The sequence below is a fragment of the Trichophyton verrucosum genome (genome assembly GCF_000151505.1).
Source record: "Trichophyton verrucosum HKI 0517 chromosome Unknown contig00979_20.r1.exp, whole genome shotgun sequence".
Taxonomy (NCBI): domain Eukaryota; kingdom Fungi; phylum Ascomycota; class Eurotiomycetes; order Onygenales; family Arthrodermataceae; genus Trichophyton; species Trichophyton verrucosum.
Genome location: NW_003315203.1, coordinates 1 through 18,618, shown reverse-complemented (window position 1 = coordinate 18,618; position 18,618 = coordinate 1). Strand labels below are relative to the sequence as shown.

Sequence of the window (18,618 nt, the reverse complement as noted above, 5' to 3'; positions counted from 1 at the left end):
ATCAAGACCAAAAAGGAGAGGAAAGAGTGGTGTGCGTTAGTTATACGAGACAAGGAAGCGGATAAATCATAGCTTAAAAGACCAAGATAAGGAGAGGTAAAATAAACAGAGAGAGAGAGCGTGTGGATAGATAATTTACAAAACCTCGCCCACGATCTTCGCGGCCTCTTTATAGGTTTCTAGTAGCTTCTCGCACTTCTCGCGTTCAGCCTTGATGCCGTCATCTTCGTAAAGGAGTTCAGGGAATAGATCTTCTCGGTAAAGTTCGCTGACTAGGCGGTTTTGAACCACTTCTTTGCTGTGGTTGACGAGAAGGTGCATGATGGCTTTGGGGACTTGGTCTGCTATTGTCTCACGGACAATGTTGAAGTAAGATGAAATAAGGCGGCGGATGAGCTCCGTCTCCAGGGCCTCACGGTCTGTTAGGACTGGTTCGGCGTTGTCATTCTGTTCGGTGTTAGTATTATTTATAGTCTAAGGGGGATGGGGAGAAGGTTATTAGGAACTTACGGCTAACGACATATCACCGTACTCGGTTGGAGCGTATTCCTCTTGAGGAGCAGGGAAGTGAGGAATAGATGGAGACCGGACTTCATTTCGACGGAAACTCTGGCTGAAGCTAGGCTCCATTGCATGGCTGACATGGCGCGAGAGGCCAGAGGATGTTGGGGGAGGAGTAGAGCCTGGCAGGCCGTCTTTGCCGAAGAAGTAGTTTAAGAACGAATCTTTGGCATTTCCGTGCTGGCTTCCCAATCGTGGGGGAGAGGCAGACTGGAGGCCGTTGAGAGCAGAGGATATGGATTCAGGATTGCGTCCAGTATGTGGTGATCCAGTCCTGGCTGCCTTCGAGGAATGTCCTCTGACCGGAAGAGCCTGTTGTTTCTCTTCTACATTATCCTCTTCATCAGGGGTAGCGACTCCATTCGCGGCCCCAAGCTCTTTCAGCCGCCGTCTATCCCGCTTTTTCTTTTCTTCGGCAATAGCAGCCTGTTTCTCTTTCTCCTGTTTGTTTTGAATGACAGATGACATGGCGGCAGCTGCACCAAGGAAGTTAGGGTGGTTGGTGTTGATGTATGCACGCTGGATAGAAATAAGAGATTCAACATAGCTTGAGCACGGGCCCAGGCGCTCTCTGAGAAGGTCAGATACGACCTCGATCAGCTTCGCCTGCAGCCTTGGGAATCGAGAAAGTTCGGTTGAACCACAAGTATGGCATATTTTAATAAGTTCTTCATAAACAAGCTCAACGCAGCGCTGGCTGGGTATTTCAAGGAGTTTTATCTGAGGCTTCACAAGCAGGTCAAACGCAAGCTCTGGAACAAAAAGACTGGGTCTGGGACCGGTTGAATTGCGGATGGCGGTTCTAATATCTAGGACAGAGAGGTTGTGGGTGGGGTCGATTGTCTCCAAGGAGTTTCCAAACACGGAATTAAAGATGTAGTAAATCCTTGCTCCGCCGCATAATTCCTTTGTTGATATCTCGGAGGAGGTTCCGTCAATGGATGATATAAAAGAGGAAGCAAACCGTGTCATAAGCTGGAGTATCAGGGAGCCACGATGCTCTCTCCCACTGAATTGTTTGTTTCCGTAGCTGGCTAGCTCCTGCTGGGTTTGCCCCATCAACGTATTGAGGCGGGCTTTGATATCAGGCAGACGGTCACGGATATGTGACATGAGAGTAGAATTCAAGCTCTTAGCAAGGAACTGGGTACCGCATCGGTTTGCCATGTTGCGGTAGGCAGGATGATGCCGGAAGAATTCAGCTTCGGACTTCAATGCCTCTGCCAGAGATTTACCTGCCTGGATATCCTGCTGAGAGCGGTTAACCACTCCAATGAAACCCAGCTTCAATGGGTAGACACGGCCAGTAAGGATATCCATTGCGTTGGTTCCATGGTCCATAAGATCAAGCTTAGTGAGCACACCAATAGTTCGCTTGCCAACAGGATCAACATGACGAGCGAGCTTCAAAGCTTCAGAGTTGACAATGTCCACGTTCGCAGGAGATACAGCAAGGATAATGCTGTTTGGCTTGGCAATATATTCCGAAATCAACGTCCGTGTCTGCTTTTCGATATCGGAAGGCTGGTCACCAATCGGGACTTTGGTCAAGCCAGGAAGATCCACGAGAGTCAAATTAAGCACATGTGGGGAGAAGATCTTCAGGTTTATCGGCTGACGGTTAATTCCCTTGTTATTTCCCGCTATTCTCGCGGTTTCGTTCTCAATCTCTTGTTTTATATGTGCGAAATCGGTGTATTTCCGGCCAGGCTGGTGGTGAAATTCTCCCCACTCTCCGTGTTGTTGGACACTGCCGGCAGTGTGTGGTTCATTTTCGTCGTCACTGTCCGAGGGAACGTTGATGAGCTGGAGAATCAAGGGCCGTCTAGTAACAATGCCGCTTCCTCTGGGTAGGAAGTCTCGTCCAACGATATTTTCAAGCACTGAAGATTTTCCGGACGATTGCGAGCCGACGACTACCTATACAACAAAAGGTGACCCAAGAAAGGTACCAAGTCAGCCAGTATTCTTTTTCTTCTATCCTCCATATAATTGTAAAGAGTGATTCAACCAAAGTTTTAGCTTGGGCTAAAACTGGCACTTCGGCAGTTGTCCCTGTATATTGTTCAGGCAGACGTACAATCTGTGGCAAATCCAAGGAATCGTTCCCAATGGTATTGAACACCAAGTCCTGGAGCTTGTTGACGGTTACAAGCAAGTCGTCGCCCAAGGAAGTCATTTTGACGAGCTCTACCGTGTATCCGGGTTATGGCGCGGAAGCACTGTATTTGAGGTTGCCGGGTAACGCAAGGGGCTTCCGGGAAAGTGATAGGAGGGCAAAACAAAGCTGGCGACCGCCAACGTCTCCGGCATAGAGACCAGGGCAGGGAAAAAGAACGGCAAGGGTCGCGGAGAGCGACAGGCAGCTGGAGACGTCCGTCGAGAAGAGCGAAGTTCGAGGTGCTGGGGGAGAGGCGGGCTTCAGCTGGGGGCAGCGGAAGAAGAGGTGTTGATGCTGCTTCGTTGACTTTTTGTTTCGCGATGGCGGCGTCTTTTTTGCCTTTTTTTTTTGCTTGTTTGAGTTTAGGCTTTTTGCAGGCGGAGGTTCTTTCTTCCGAGCCGAGGCACGTGAGGGCGATAAAGTCGAGGCAGAAGCAGTTGATAGTATATTACATAGTTCTACATCGGAGAAGATAGAGACGGAGATAGAGACGAGAAGCAGGGAAATGTAAGAATAAGGCTCTAGTGGCTTTTTCATTTACAAGAACTAATCCAGCAGACAAGAAACTGAATGAAAAACAGGCAAACCAAGCAAGCAGGCGACGGGCGCTGCCCAAAACTGTTACTGCCGGAGGAGTCCTCCCTTGTGTGAGTAGTGGTATGTATGTACGCCGAAGAGGATGATACTGCCGTTTAGCTGTCGAGCTGGACATAGTTTGCCGGGAACAAGCCGACCTTACCCTGGTACTCGCCTGTCCACCAGTCCTCATCGGGGAATTCCTACAAGAAAAAGTTAGCGGGGAGCTCACGTCCAACAGCAGATACAAGTGGAATACTCACGATATTGGTGATTTTGGCATCTTCCGGGAAGCTGAGTTCGTTGTCCTCAGCAGCCTCATAGTCGTACAGAGCAGTAGCAGTGTGCTGTGCGGCGGCAGCGGCAGGAGGGGCAGCTGGTGGTGGAGGAGCGGCGGCAGCGGCGGGTTCTTCATGGACAGGTTGAGCTGGTGCTGGAGGAGCACCTCCGGCGGCATCTTCGCCCTCGACAAGTTCGACGTAGTTCCTAGGGAAGAGTCCTGCTTCACCGCTGGAGTTGACTCCAAGCCACCAATCCTCGTCAACCATGTCAATGTTGGTGATACGCTCTCCTTCTCGCAATTCAATCTCGTTGTCCTCTGCCTTCTCGTAATCGTACTGCGCGATAGCCTGAATACCACTACCAGCCACTGGTGCGGCTGTATAAGTCTGCTCTTCTTCCTTTGCTGGCTCATGTGTTTCTTCATGTACGGCCTGATGCTGGGTAACTTCTGGCACTGCGGGCTGCTCCGGAGCAGCAGGGTGCTCATCGCGTGTTGCTCCGCGGCCAACAGGCATTGCTACCCGGATCGGAGAGCCTGGAGCTTCCTCCTGTTCTTCCTCTTCCGGCTCAGCTGCGGGTGGAGGTGGAGGTGGAACCGCACGTTGAGTCTCCTCATGTGCTGGTTCAGGTGCTGGTGGTGGTTGAGACAGTCCCGGAATGGGGACACCACGGCCTGAAGTCGGCTTGTTGCTGGTATCTAGTGGTGGTGGGGAGGGAGCAGATCGTTCATAGGTTGCAACACCGATAGGAGCGGCATGAGGAAATCGGTCTCGAATAGAACCAACATTGCCAGTCTGGGGTTCCTCTTGTTGCTCCTCATGCTTCTCTTGTTCTGGAGCACCAGGAGCCTCTGCGTGGCCAGCAGATGCGCCAGTTTTTGTTGTCTGAACTGGAGCCCATGATTTTCCGGTGTATGAACTCTTCCACCCTGTTTCCTGGCTCTTTTGGGTATCCTTTGGCTGTGCTTCCGGGACTGGGGGTGGGCTAACAACACCACCTTCTTTGGCTTTCTTCTCGGCCCAAAGCTGGGCTGGGGTTTTACCTCCCTGGTCAGCAAAAGTTCGACTGGCAATTCCAACAGGGGCTGCAGCTACTGGGGGCTTGGATTCAAAACCACCAGGAAGTGGGGCTTTAGTCCCAGCAAAAGAAGCTGCCGCGCCAAATTTAGGAGTGACCTTTGGTTTGGGTAGACTGGTCAACCTTTCAGAAGTAGTGAAGGCCGCTGAGCGTTCGGCAAGAGACTTTGGCTGTTCGTCGTTACCACCAGAGCCTCCGGTGGCTGCGGGTGAGATCGTGCTTGGGGAATCACCTTTAGCCTTGGCACGGATAGCAGCAATGTCTACCTTTCCAACAGGTTGATAGGCTCCCTTAACTATCTCTGGGCGGTCGTTAACATTCTGTCCAGATTCCTTTGCCTGTCTTCTGATAGCCGCAATATCAACTTTGCCAATAGGTTGATATCCACCCTTTACTACATCACTCGGTGCCTCTCGCTCTACGGCAGGTCCCGAAGTGGTAGCTGACTTTTGTGAAGTCAATTCCTTCATATTAACCTTGGTAGGTTTGTATGCCGACTCAACTTTCTCAAGCTGTGTTCTGGTAACTGGAGGGGCATCTGCTCCCCATCCATCCTCGTCGACCGGCTCATTCGCTGCGTGGCCGGGCAAGTTACCTCGTACTGTAGGTTTGAACGAGCCAGCGGTGCGGGTAGGGTTAAAGGCTGGCTTCGCGGCGACTGGTGGTTTTGTCGAAGCCGGGGCTGGAACGGAGGCATCTCCGGAATATTTAGCACCAGATGCGTCGGCTACCTTCTGAATAATACTTTCTGGAGTAAGATCACGATCAGAACGAGCAGTGACTTGAACATGGTATCCCTAAATAACGCTGTCAGAAATAATGGTCGATTTGCTTGGAATCAGAACGCAATTTCGCACACACCTGCAGAAATTTGGCGACGGCAGCTAGATGGCTAGTGAAGTAACCCTTGGTTCGCTCAGGGACTCCCTCACCACACCAAGCAATGAGGACATGCTTCGGCAGGCTGGTGTTCGGGTCTTTTACTTTGACAAAACCGAATTGTATTTTCCCTTCCGAGAAGTCCTCGATCAGGTCTACTAGTTCACCCTCTATAAAGAAACTTGTCAGTCGAGTCCTAATAAACCCCTGCAAAACACTATAGCGAAGGTAGACATACCTCCTGTGCTTTGGACCTTGAGTACACTCTCCTTCTGGGCACCACCTTGTTGGAATGCGTTTACAAGGGGAGTTGTGACTGAGAACAAGGCCCATGATCCGTATGTTGGAGAAGCCGCCGCGGGACCGGTTGGAGCGGGAGCGTTCACTACCGACTGGTAGCTCTTTGTTATCGACGGTCCATTAGTCGAGAGATTAAGAGACGCCATGATATGATATCGCGCGCGAGGTAGAAAGCCTGTAAGTGTAGTTCTATCGTAAAGTAGATGCTGGAGGTGGAGTGTTGGGCTGGGTTGTAGCGGGCTTCGTGATGGGGTGATATTCCCAGCTGAGGGTCAAAGAGTGAAGCTCGCAGAGAATATAGAGGTAGCAATGGAGGATGTCACTAGTTTATAAGATAAAGAATGATAAAAAAGAAGCCTGCAAGGCCTAAGTAATGTAGAGACGTGAGAATGACGGTTGTTTTGTCCGTTGATTGTTGACTGGCGGCGTACTGAGGCCGATAAGGACCAGATACGCAAACTCGAAAAAGCGGCGTGGGAAGGTGTGGCGCAGCCGCAGAGGCGCAGGCAGTGTCGACACGGCAAACACTGCTATCAATACGCAAACACGACTCTACGTCACAACAACATCTATACGCACTCAGCTTGCAACTTGGTCATGGACTACATATTTCGCTTCATCGTATTCCGTATGCTAGGCTCCAATCTACAAGTCACCGACTCTTTTCAACCTCCTGTGCCTTGGTAAGGTTTCCTTCAAAAAATCCACAATTTCAATAAATTTACCCACCTTTTACTACTTCTATAAGCAGTACGGAGTATACTCTGTTCTTTAGGTATCTACCTGTGCCAAATTCTCTAACTTAGGTGCTTCTTTTTATTTGATGCCTGAAGATTGACGGACAATCGATAGTTCTTATCTGATGATCTTATCTCCACGTGATACGGATAAACCAAAGTCCCGGGAAGCCAAAAAGTTTAATGGGCGAAATCTTGGCATCAAAATTCAAAAATCCGAGGAAGCTTTTGATAGGAAAAAAGGGCGCTTCACAAGAACAAGACCTATCACTTCAACTGCGCATAGAACAGGCCGTTTTCTCGACTATTTGAATACAATTCACCGACACAATGTTGCGAGAAGTGTAAGCATAACCAATTTCATAATCATTCTTGTTACTATGTTTCTGTTGATAACTTGAATACTAACATTGATCAGGGCACCACGAAATGCGCGAACGCGGCGCATCCTCAAGGCCAGAGAACCGCAAGTGATTGAGCCTCCGAAGCAAACACTCTTGCTCCACGGTCCAAAATGCCCTTTACCGCTCCATACAGTACTAAAAACCTTCCACTCGCTCACAAAACCTCACTCTGTGCTGTTCCACAAGAAGAACGAGAACATTCACCCTTTCGAGAACACGGAGAGCCTTGAGTTCCTAGCCACCAAGAACGAGTGTGGAATCGCTATTTACGGAAGCAGCAACAAGAAGCGGCCAAATTGCATTACCATACTACGTATATATGACTCCAAGGTGCTCGACATGTGCGAGCTGCTGCTGCTAGGAACGCAAGCTGAGATGGAAGCCGACGCTGCGGCACAAAAGAATGCCAAATCTGCTTTCCAGCTAAATGTTGGTGTGGGTATGAAACCCATGATTCTTTTCTCGGGAACTGTATGGGCCGACGAGACCTCTGGAGTCTTCAAGATGCTCAAGAGCATGTTTTTGGATATTTTCAAGGGTGAAGAGACCGACAAAATAGACGTTGAGGGATTGCAGTACATTCTCATGGTGGCTGCTGAGGAGCCTCAAGACAGTGGTTTTTCAGCTACCAACAGCTCCTTTCCAGCCATCCATTTACGATGGTACAAGATCCGAACCAGGAGGAGCGGTCACAAGTTGCCTCGCGTGGAGCTAGAAGAAGTTGGACCAAAGTTCGATTTTAGAATCGGTAGAGTCAGAGAAGCTGATGAGGACACTATGAAGACGGCGATGAAACAAGGGAAGAGGCCACAGGATATGGAGAAGACGAAGAAGAATATTGGTATGGACAGCATTGGCGATAAGATTGGACGAGTACATCTTGGTCGCCAGGACTTGAGTGACTTGCAGACTAGAAAGATGAAAGGTCTCAAGCGACGAGCGGGTATCGACGATGAGGATGAGGATGAAGAGATGGGAGGTATGGAATCAGATGAGATTTCAGAAGATGAAAATACAAGTCACAAGCGACCGAAGAAAGAGTAGTTTGTCTGATTGTGTTGAGTGTGTTGCTTTCGAGAGATGGAGAAAAAAAGTTATGCTGGATGCTTTATGCAAACTTATTTATTAGCATGGCGTTATGTTAGGTTGGGCTTCGACAGAACAGGTAGTGATACACGTGCTTTGGGTTGCCGACGTTCTTTTTATCATGGCAAAAAATGTAGACAGGTGTCAAATTAAGCTAATAAGCATTATGTATATTTGGGCCGCAAAGGCATCCGTGCGGAAGTGGGCTGAAACGGTCGTCCAAACGGAAGAAGAAGAAAATCATCAACAACGTCGCTCAAGAAAGGAGACGAAGATGAACATGGAATCAGACCCAAGGTAGGCGTTACAGCGGAAGTTATCAACAATGAACCCCCGATAACACCCTAACCGCGCCAGTGATATTCCATTAAAAGATATTAATAAACAGAAGGATCTAAGGTCCGGCGAAAGGAAAAGAGCTCATGTATACATTGCGGATATCCTTTAGGTCATTTCACACAGGCTATTTCATGACTTATAGGAGAAGAGCAAATCCAGCAAGGAAACCGGATGCCACGACAACCATTCCATACATCTGGCCGACATTCAGGAGAGCCTGGGGGCCTGCCATTCCCTTCTTTGGCTCGTCGGTAGCAGAAGCAGACCCGTCGCCGAATCCGGTGTAGACGGCACCGCTCGTAGCAGAGGTGCTGGTGGTCTGGGTGGCTGTCATGGTAGGCTTAGCGGTGGAGTTTGGTGGAGTGGGACTCTGAGCACCGCATGGGTGATCTTCACGGCAGGCAGACTGGCAAGCATGGTCGCCATTGCAGTTCTTGACACATATGTTGTTGGATTCTGTGCAGATAAAGTATGGGATGGTCTGAGAGTATTCGGTTGCGTTGGGGGTCTTGCCGTTGCTGCAGGTGCAGTCAAAAGTAAGAGTATCCTAATTATGCGAATTAGCTACTATTCCTGTATTCTCTCCGGATAAGAAGCAAGGAGAGCATACAGCATCACAGTCGTTTGCTGAAGGGGTCTCTGAGGTCCCCGGGAGCTGGAGGCAGATCAGAGGGCACGAGGTTTGCTGGGCCAAACACCATTGTTCTGTACAGTAAGAGTTAGCCTTGAGATATTGTAAGACACGTTGACAACACAGATTACACAGATTACTGACCTCTGGTAGTTTTATCCACATCATCTGGGTTAACGACCTGTGCGGAGGCCAGGCGAGCAACAGCAACGGCTGCGAGAAGAGCTTTTGGGAAAAACATGGCGACTGTAGCTAGGTGCTGGGTAGTTAGTTAGCAAAAGAACACGGCTCTAAATATCTCCGCTGGCAGGAAAATATATGATATGAGATTCCACAGTCGAGGAACCGGGTGGCTGTCAAAGCTGTCGACGGGGTACATGCGTAACAACGCTCGTGGACGTACCTGGGGTATGACAGATATGGCAGAAGGTACCAGGCTGATAAGTGTCCACACGTGCGAGAAAAGCAACTAATCAACAGAGCGAGTGACTGGGGCAAAGAAAGGCAGAGCTGATGGCGACTGAAAAAGCGAGAGATGGAGAAGATAAGAAGCAGACGAAGAGAAAGAAGAAGAAGAAGAAAAAAAAAAAAAGGAGAAGTTCCTGCTCCTCGCTCTTCTGCCCCTTGCTCTCCAGCCTAAAAAAGGTAATTGAGACAAACAAATGTTATAGAGTTTGAAGCTAGCTGTGATTGGACGGCTGCATGACCATGGGATCGGCTATGCTAAGCCTATTCAGGACTAGCGCATCCACTTTGCGGGCAGGCTTCATGCCAAGATACACTAGTCCCATTGAGGAATTAGCTTATGTCATCTTTGACATTGCTTATTTTTATTTTTAGATAAGCTTAAAAGCCAAAAAACAGACGTTGAAGCTGAAGATGAAGGAGATGGAGGTGTTGCAGCTTTGATATCCAGCAGAAAGGAGTGGAAAGGGACTGGTGTGTGGTGAAAGAGCCGAAGTCGAGGTGGTGTTGAGTTTGTTGAGCTTTCTCGAGATCAGACGTGGATCTGCAAGGTTCTGGGGAGCTCACTAGCGACCAGCCGAGGTGGCACTGGGCCTTGGCTGCGTCGCTCTTCACGCAGTTCTCCAGAGGAAAACGTCAAACTCAACCCAACCTTTCCCCAATCTGATAATCTTCAGCAGAACTCCCTGTCATCTCCCCTTACCCTCTCGCCATCAACCGAAGTTATTAGGATTTCTTTCTAGGTATGTTCAATAATCGGTAGTGCGGCCGTCCGCTGTCTCTGCCGCCCCTCCATGGACCGCGGGTGGCCTGGTACACCCCCTATCCTGAAGCTTCCCGGTCTTGTCTCACCCCATGCAATCTCTCCATGTGTGAATTTGAGACACGCATCGATAAGTCACACGGCGCATCCTCCACGTCAGTGTACCAGCCTTCGCTAAGCATGTTGTCTCATGTATAGTTAGCTCTTGTGTACGCTTCCGAAAGCCGGCCTTTCCCGCATATCCGCAAACAGTGCTCACCCTCTCATACACCCTCTTTCCCTTGAAGGAAAAAAAACGCGCAGTATATACCCTCGAAACCAGCGGGACTCCGATACTCTGATGGATGGAGCCGGCCGGATCGCCTCGCGCGCAGACCGCGATGCTTCCGCAGCCACGCCATGTGGACTCCAAAGGCGCTGAGACAGCGTCTATCCCCTCCGCTCCCCGCACCGGAACGCCTCAGTCAAACCCGCAGACAGCTACCCCGCCTTACTGGAAGCACTCGCGCAATATCTCACATGCATCTCACACCTCCCTGGACCGGTCCAGCGGTCTGATAACGCTAGAGGATCATAGCGAGGACCCCTCGTGCGATAAAAGCAAGGGGCTTTGGGCCAAAGACGTAACTATCGACAACTATGCCGTTGTCAAGGGCCAGTCGGGAATCGGGGCGTATGTCGTATGGATATGTAACATTCAGACTCTGGAGGTGTGTCCCCAGTTTCTCTCCTCTGTTGTGAAAGCACAGAACACTTCGGTACTGATGCTCAGAATGTCTAGGGAGCATCCATGGTGGTTCGAATGAGGTTTGTGTCCATCTGCACGTTTAGGCTACAGCATAAAACCTAGCATCAACTCATGGTCCCTTAATATAGGTACTCCCAGTTTGTAGACCTTCGAAGCAAGCTTGCGGAGGCATATCCCCATTGCAAGAAGTCCTTGCCAGTTTTGCCGCCTAAGAGCGCACTATGTATGTTCTACCTACATAAGACACTCATCCCAGTCCTTAAGCTAATAAATAATCTAGTTAAATTCAACGCAAAGTTCCTCGAAGCAAGACGACAGGGCCTTGCCTATTTCTTAAAGTAAGTATCTTTCGCCCCGGAACTATACTTGTCGTCTGCGGCACGTTCTCTGACCTGACCTGACCTCGATTAGCTGCGTTTTGCTGAATCCAGAGTTTTCTGGTTCTCCTATTCTTAAAAATACCCTTTTCACTCACTCTGCCTAGTATCTCATCACTCCCAGCCCCAACTATCACTTAGACAAGTCGTGGTCAATAACAGGCACCAAACAGGCTTTGGTGCAGGCCCTTGGAGTATCCGCCACACCCTTGTGTTATTCTGGGTATATATGTATTTAGCCGTGATAACGCTTTTTAAAATACTAGCATTAACACAAACAACTAGCCCAGTCCCGGGGTCCTGTCCAAATTGCATGAGAGCCCAGGGATTCCCCAGTAGCTTAAATCAGCCTCCAGTGGCGAGCTTTGGTTAAGCCGCCCAAGGGGTAGCTGCCATCAACTAATCAATTAACTAGTTAGCTGAGGACCCTCGGTTCCTGCAAGCTCGATAGGACAGGCGTCTGGCCCCCTGAACCATTAGCCGCGCTGACAACAGGCTTCTGTCCGGCCCTGAGTGACGCTCACTGCATGTCATTTGGGCATTCACTACTGGAATAGACCATTCAAGGAGAAAAAGACACGAATTCTCCTCTCATTCCAGGCATTTTCTCGCATTTTGTAGATTCCTGCTGCACTTTATTGATTAGTCAGCGAGTTGATACCGTACTGGTACACCAATACACGCCAAAGCTGAAAGATACAAGGGGTAAGTATCGTAATCTCATAACGAACCTCACTCGATGGCTTGCCACCGCGACTTCGAGATAGTCAAGAAAAAGAGGCGACGGCGAGGTTCATATTTTTCGCAGCGGACAAGCTGCCAGGACGCGGATACAAAAAATTACACTGTAAGTGCATGCTGGCTCCACGGGAACAGTGCGAGAGATAGCCGTCGAGAGCCCATACCAGGGAGCTTGTTCTCCTCTCTTCCGCTCTGCCGCCATGGTGCTTGTTGTCTAGCCACAGATTTTTGCCCCCTTGGACCAGGAACCAGATGATGACTCGCACCGTGACATCGCCGCCGTCGTGCAGTACGCGAACCAAGACACAGCGCCAGCATCATCAGCAGCACCAGCAGCACCAGCAGCAACGCGACCAGGCGCCGCCAGGCCTCGCCGAACCGCCACCGCCGACCTCTGCCTCCCCGGTACCTCCTCCTCCGCACCAGGCACACACCCATGCAAACACACACCAGTTCATCTACGCCCACGACGAGCCGCCGCCAAAACGAACAAAGCTACACCATTCCCCGCCTCAGGTGTCGGGGCAGCTCGCTCTGCGCGCCAGAGATGCTCAGGGCCAGTCCAGCGTCGTTGCACGGCCTCACTCTCTACCCCAGCGGCACATACAGACGCAATTGGTGACCATCAGGAGTCCCAGGAACGGCGATGACAGTCCTGGAAACCGTGCAGGTGGCTGTCTATCGTTCGCGAAACCGGATGCTACAACCAATTCTGCCACCAGGACCAGTGACTCGACGTTAGTCCGTCCAACAAGGGCTTCGTTGAGACATTCTCGATCTACACAGGTGGATGACGGAGATATGCCCCTTGTCCAGAGAGCTCCCGGTGGCGGAGAAGATGCTGATATGCAGGGTGTTGAAGCTACTACTAACAATGAAGTTCATCTGAAAACACCGCAGGGCCCCAGTGCCACCACTCCGGCCGGAGGGGAAAAGAGGTCTTTACGGTCTCATGATGGGGGCACCCGGCCTTCAAAGAGTGAATTGGCTATGTATTTCCCCAATTATGAACAGATCCTTAGCTTGGAACCAGCAAAACAAGGTAGGTAGCATGCTAGCCTGGTGTATCCCGTCCGGTTGCCTCCATGCTAACGTATCAACTTTTAGAGTTTCTCTGTGCTGAGACGACAGTTACCCTGGTGGATGACCTCACTGAACCAATAACACTAGACCATGAGGGACTAGGAACCTCGTCACTGCCACAGAATCCCCTTGAAAACCTGCACAACGCAGAAGTCGTTGATGTTGGGTCATTCGAAGGAACTGATGGTAAAGACCCGTTAGATGAAGATACCTTTTTCAAAGCTCACAGAAGGCTTGAAAGGCAAGAGAAGCAGCTGCGCAACCTTGAAAAAGAGCGAGCTCAATATGAAAAGACCCAACTAGACCACTTACTGGGCGAGCTACAGGGCCACGACTGGCTCCGGGTTATGGGTATCAACGGAGTCACCGACAGTGAAAAGAAGCTGTACGAGCCTAAACGAGACTATTTCGTTGGAGAGGTCACTGCTTTGCTTGAAAAATTCCGAGCATGGAAGGAAGAGGAAAAGCGAAGGCGAATTGAGCGGGAACAGGCCCTCCTGGCGGAAGAAGACGAGCAGTCAGACTCGCAGGAAGAAGACGAGGACGACGATGAAGAAGAAGCTGAGGAAGAAGATGATGATGAGGAGGATGAAGGTGAAAGTGGTCTCGTTGAGGGAAGCTCTGAACGGACGTCAACCACGGCAATTGGTAGTCTCCCAGACCCGGACGATGTCGACCGTCTAGCTGCACACCAACTCTACCAGGAGGTGATATCAGCCACCAAAAACAAGAAACTGAAGGTTCAGAAGAGTAATCAAACCTCTCAACCAGCTAAGCAATCCAAAGCGCAGCCTCAACAGCAGCCAACAGGAAACAAGGGCCTGGACTCTTCAAAGCCTGCAGCAACATACATCGAGCCCAATCCTTGGCCGACAGGACCTTTCCTATCATTCTACTCCAAACCTCATCTCCGAGAATCAGCTCTCAAGAAGCACAAGCGAGGTCGAACGCGAATGGCATTTGGGAAACCCCTGCCGGAACTGGTGGAGGCCTCGTTCCGACTGCCTGATGAGATCCTCACCCCAGAGGCCATCCGGGCTGCTCAGAGGAGGAACAGGCGGATGAGGCGAGAGGATGGGAAACCAGGAAACCGGTGATGTATCTGTCTTTTCAATTATTTCCTCTTCTCTGTATTATGTATGTATGTATATCAATAGGCGTATTCAATGTATACCCTAGGAGCTGGCAGCTGGAATTCAGCAAAGGACTGGGAAGCATTACACTGGGCTAAGATCCGAAGACCATATGACACTGCAACCAGCATATACCGCGACTCTTGGTATCTGGATGCTGGATACATTGATGCATTCCTAGCATCAACGGCCACTCTTGCATTATTCGCCTGGTTTACGTCCTACTCTTGATTCAAATCATATAACACTGAGATGGTCCTATTTTACACCTTCTATACAGGCCGTTAATGTGCAAGGCCGTGGAAGTCGTTAGGCCTTTACACGCACCTTCACCTTCACGATAGTCTAGGATGGAGGCAAGCCAGGGGTAGCTATCTCTGAATACCCAATGAGGATAAAATTTCGGAGAATATCAGCTACTCCTATTGATTAAGAATATCCGTCAACACCCCTGACCCGCGCCATGGACCTTGTTCGGAGAATCCCTGCGTATGCCGTCTTGCTTTCGCAATGGGGGCCAGTGGTGTAGATTGGTTGATATCCGACAAGCTGGAGGCAAGTCAACGAGTGAATGCTGGAAGTGACTGACCCAAGCTAGGTCACTCTCTTCAGTTAATGCTCAGCCTTCACGGCTAACTAGCATCATTCACTCGCAGATCGCCCTTTATAAATGGATTCGGGCGCCGTGGGAAAAAGGAAGAAACTTGCAAGTTTCATCCTCGTGTGCTGTCAAAGATACATAACGACTCTCTAGTGCTCAAGACCTCGCCACTCTATGGCCCTACGACTTCTGCAAGGCTGGGCCGATAAGAGTTACCCGCCCGTATATCAAGGGGCCCCAGCGCTGTGCTGCTTGGTGTTCCAGAATTAGTTACTATGCCCTCGTCGATGATCTCCCGACCTGGCAAAGAGGAACAAGGAACATGTTGCTCCCCCTGTCGCCAATCAGCGGGCCCGCGATGTTGGACCAGGAGCCTGACAGCATGTTTCTATTAGTTAGTTATATAAAAAAGTCCCTCGCCCAGGGGTCAAGCAGGTACATCCACAGACTCTGGCGAGATTCTATTTATCACATTCTAACCCCTGATTATTAGGCATTAACAAGTCATCAATTTGCGAGGAAACTCAGAGTGGAACAACCAAGTCCGCTGTATTCAGTCTCAGAAGTTGACGATTTATCGGCCAGGCTGGATAGAGATGCAGCCATACGATCCATATTCAGGTTATTGAATAACGCAAGCCGCTTTGCGGGCCGAATGTAAAGTCTATGGCCGTTATCCTACGAAATGAAGGATGTCATCACGATATCTACTTATGACACAAGTTAGCCCGCTTGAACAAGTCAAAGACCAGGTTGTGAAAGAGGTCTCAATATCCATGCAAGGTGTATGGTCATCCATTGCATTCCATATGTGTCATTACCGAGACGATCTTGATGAGCTCAGCGCAGGCCAGCCCCCAGCTACTACATCCAATCTGACAAATCTACCTGAATGGAAGCGATGGGAATTAGGTGCCATATTGGCCCATCCTACCGATTGGCGCCGCCCAAAATACACCAATCTTCCAGACAGGGCGGAGATGCGAGCCCAAAACCCCGGTGGCGGTTAGAGCTCCGGGATGGCGAGAGTCAAATTCTCTAGCAGTGAATACCAGTATCAAACTGCCTACCGCAAATACTCGTTAGTTATTTTTGAGATGCAATTAGAACTCCTTACTATTTTAACCTCGCCCTAAAGCAAATGAGAGTTGGGAGCAGCTTTTACACCAATCTTGGAATAAGAGGGATGCAACTAGGGTACTCCCTAAAGGTAGTCCATAGAAGGTCAGGAAGTCGGAAAGCCACGAAGCCGGCGATATATTTCTTCCAGCTTCTAGGGCTCGTTGTTCATGCATCCATGTAATAAAGGAGGTGGTGTATTTTAAATTTCTTTTTTGGCCTCCTTTTTCATTCGACTGATCTAATTTCCCCTGTTTTTTGCTCCCTTGTTTTTCCTCTTTCGATCAAGGGAATCTTCGAGGGAATCTAGCAGAGCGTCTGGGTGCGAATACGAATCGCTGGGGCCGCCAACTGGTGAGTTACGCGCTGACCTATCAATTTGCTTCACTCACGAGGCTTTCAACCCTTGCAGATCCTTGTTGACTGTGCATATGCAAGAGATAAGCAAGGAGCAAGAACTCCCTCCAACGTCCGGAGTATACGAGATGGACGATCAAAATCCCCCCACCTAAGGACATGCCCTTTCACTCCAGGATGGTTTATGTGGGTATCATGTAAAGGCTTTTGCTTTATGGCTGTACGTCTTCTTGGTTCCCATAGAATGGGGACGGCCACTCCTTTGGCATCTCTCCCGGCTTGATCAGCAAGGTTTATTCCAGCAGCACATCATGACCTCTCCAACTCAGTTTGGTTTAATGAGAGACGATCCGATTTTCTGGCTAAGCACTTGTACCTGCGTGGGGTTCGTCCATTAACTATCATGTGTGGTCTCGCTGCGTCTTTCTTCGTCTTCCTCCCCACGAGCATCGGTAGTTCAAGCTTTCCCCTTGCAACAACACAAGCATGCAACAGGGAAAAGGAGAGTCGAAGCAATGTTTCTGCGCCCATTTCCCAACGCCAGGATGACCGTATCTTTTGGTCATCTGAGGAGCTATAAAACGTTAACTAAAGCCGCCCCTTCGACCAGCTACTAGGTAAGTTACGCAGGCGCCCAGCCCCGTTACCAGGTCCAGGCGCTGGCTTCTCTCAAGCTGACTGTAGCTTGCCCGTTTTTCTTCCTTTTTCCTTTTTTCACCCAAGGAGAGACTTTCCTTTTTCTTTTATTTTCTTTTTTATTTTTGGTGGGCCGTACCTAATATCGTTGGAGTAACTATTTAAGTCGCAGCCAGCGGGAAAAATGTCATGGCTCCACTCTCATGCAGTCTCATGCAGCACCCGCAGGCGGAAAGGATTGAAAAGGTTGCTCTTGCCGCCATCTTTTTACAGCATTCCCAAATGACAATGATGCTGAGCAGAAGTATGGGTGAGGGAAAAGGTCTGATCCTGTTTTAATCGTAGCGATCATAATTTCCTCAAAGATAGGATTTCGTTAGTTTGCTCCTCTATCATGATCCAGCCTGGCTGCTAGTATATCCGCATGGGTTTGTTTCATGGTGCTTTAATCATGGGTACGGAATAACACTTCCATGCTTCACTTGCCATCTATCTCTGCCCGCTCTCCTGTGAAGAAGCTCAGCGAGTCTGAGATACATGAGTTGGAACCTGTCCTCAAATGAGTGGTCATCATATATCGAGAAGGAAGGCGTACTGTACAGCATAAGCAAGGGTGTTGTCTGGTGGGGGGCTTTAGCGGAAGTCGAAGTCCTGAACCCCCCCAAATATCACCTTTGTATGCTGTCGAGGTGAGAGCATGGACGACATGACATTGCCCTAAGTGTTAAATTGTGCGGTCGGTGAACGTTCCACCAATCACATACAATCGTAACTGAAGGATTCCCATAGAAAGGTTCGGCATCTGGCATTTGGCAGATACATAACTTTGTTTCTTTTTCTACCGGTCGGCGTGTGGCATGTCACATTTGTATCGATAGTCATTTTGTATCTGCAAATCAAGCAGGCATGGCTTGAGTAAATTTTGTTTCAGAAGAATGGTGTGCACCCCCATGGACAATTTCTCTAGCTCGATCGGCAGGTATGAAGGCAGATGGGTATATTATTCTACGCCTGAATAAACTTTCTTGACAATAACTGCTGGTCTGCACTGTAGTGAATATCGAAGCCCAGGGAGTCAATGGCTGATCTAAACCGAGTGCCTTCAGGTGGGTGGTCCTCGTAGCTAGCTTTACCAGCCTGCCCCCCCTCCAAGAAGACGCTAGTTTGCGCATTAACGGCCTGAATGTAAATTCGGAGCATCTTATGAGATCATTCAACCGGCTATTGCTCTTCAATATTTCGACGGTCATGTCCGGCTTATCGAAGTATCAAGATAATGCAACGAAAGACGAAAGGCGGTGTGTATCTAGTCATAATCTGAAAGACAGATAGACAGATCCATCGAGTTAACAAGAAAATAAAAAGAAAAACGGGATTATCAGTCTTTTCCACTGCTAGAGGCCCACTGTAGGAGGATATTAGAGCATGGATTGTGGTTTGGCTCAGGCGTCCAGCATCCGCTCACTTTTTTTTTTTTTTTTTGGTGTGTGTCTTTTTCCCCCTCTGACATAGTTATTCGAGTCTTTTTTTTATTTATTTTATTTTTTTTTTTTTTTTTTTTT

The 18,618-nt window shown here is 49.4% G+C and overlaps 7 protein-coding genes across 7 annotated transcripts; 4 read left to right on the top strand and 3 right to left on the bottom strand.

Annotated features, from left to right (window-relative positions):
• Nucleotides 1-135: 135 nt before the first annotated feature.
• TRV_07295 (uncharacterized protein) lies at nucleotides 136-3,259 on the bottom strand (the record flags this gene model as incomplete). Its single annotated transcript, XM_003018643.1, has 4 exons — nucleotides 136-447; nucleotides 511-2,481; nucleotides 2,642-2,751; nucleotides 2,785-3,259. The coding sequence occupies 4 exons, from the start codon at nucleotides 3,257-3,259 to the stop codon at nucleotides 136-138; spliced, it is 2,868 nt and encodes a 955-aa protein (XP_003018689.1).
• A 155-nt stretch (nucleotides 3,260-3,414) lies between these two features.
• Nucleotides 3,415-5,982, bottom strand: TRV_07294 (uncharacterized protein; the record flags this gene model as incomplete). Its single annotated transcript, XM_003018642.1, has 4 exons — nucleotides 3,415-3,501; nucleotides 3,562-5,454; nucleotides 5,519-5,706; nucleotides 5,775-5,982. The coding sequence occupies 4 exons, from the start codon at nucleotides 5,980-5,982 to the stop codon at nucleotides 3,415-3,417; spliced, it is 2,376 nt and encodes a 791-aa protein (XP_003018688.1).
• Nucleotides 5,983-6,903: 921 nt separating this feature from the next.
• Nucleotides 6,904-8,021, top strand: TRV_07293 (uncharacterized protein; the record flags this gene model as incomplete). Its single annotated transcript, XM_003018641.1, has 2 exons — nucleotides 6,904-6,917; nucleotides 6,992-8,021. The coding sequence occupies 2 exons, from the start codon at nucleotides 6,904-6,906 to the stop codon at nucleotides 8,019-8,021; spliced, it is 1,044 nt and encodes a 347-aa protein (XP_003018687.1).
• A 517-nt stretch (nucleotides 8,022-8,538) lies between these two features.
• Nucleotides 8,539-9,274, bottom strand: TRV_07292 (uncharacterized protein; the record flags this gene model as incomplete). The annotated part of the gene is made up of 3 exons (XM_003018640.1): nucleotides 8,539-8,949; nucleotides 9,013-9,107; nucleotides 9,178-9,274. 3 exons carry the CDS (start codon nucleotides 9,272-9,274, stop codon nucleotides 8,539-8,541), a joined length of 603 nt encoding a protein of 200 aa, XP_003018686.1.
• A 272-nt stretch (nucleotides 9,275-9,546) lies between these two features.
• Nucleotides 9,547-10,241, top strand: TRV_07291 (uncharacterized protein; the record flags this gene model as incomplete). The annotated part of the gene is made up of 3 exons (XM_003018639.1): nucleotides 9,547-9,697; nucleotides 9,874-9,972; nucleotides 10,069-10,241. 3 exons carry the CDS (start codon nucleotides 9,547-9,549, stop codon nucleotides 10,239-10,241), a joined length of 423 nt encoding a protein of 140 aa, XP_003018685.1.
• A 2,141-nt stretch (nucleotides 10,242-12,382) lies between these two features.
• TRV_07290 (uncharacterized protein) lies at nucleotides 12,383-14,307 on the top strand (the record flags this gene model as incomplete). The annotated part of the gene is made up of 2 exons (XM_003018638.1): nucleotides 12,383-13,169; nucleotides 13,235-14,307. The coding sequence occupies 2 exons, from the start codon at nucleotides 12,383-12,385 to the stop codon at nucleotides 14,305-14,307; spliced, it is 1,860 nt and encodes a 619-aa protein (XP_003018684.1).
• A 1,329-nt stretch (nucleotides 14,308-15,636) lies between these two features.
• TRV_07289 (uncharacterized protein) lies at nucleotides 15,637-15,954 on the top strand (the record flags this gene model as incomplete). The annotated part of the gene is made up of 1 exon (XM_003018637.1): nucleotides 15,637-15,954. The coding sequence occupies one exon, from the start codon at nucleotides 15,637-15,639 to the stop codon at nucleotides 15,952-15,954; it is 318 nt and encodes a 105-aa protein (XP_003018683.1).
• Nucleotides 15,955-18,618: the final 2,664 nt, after the last annotated feature.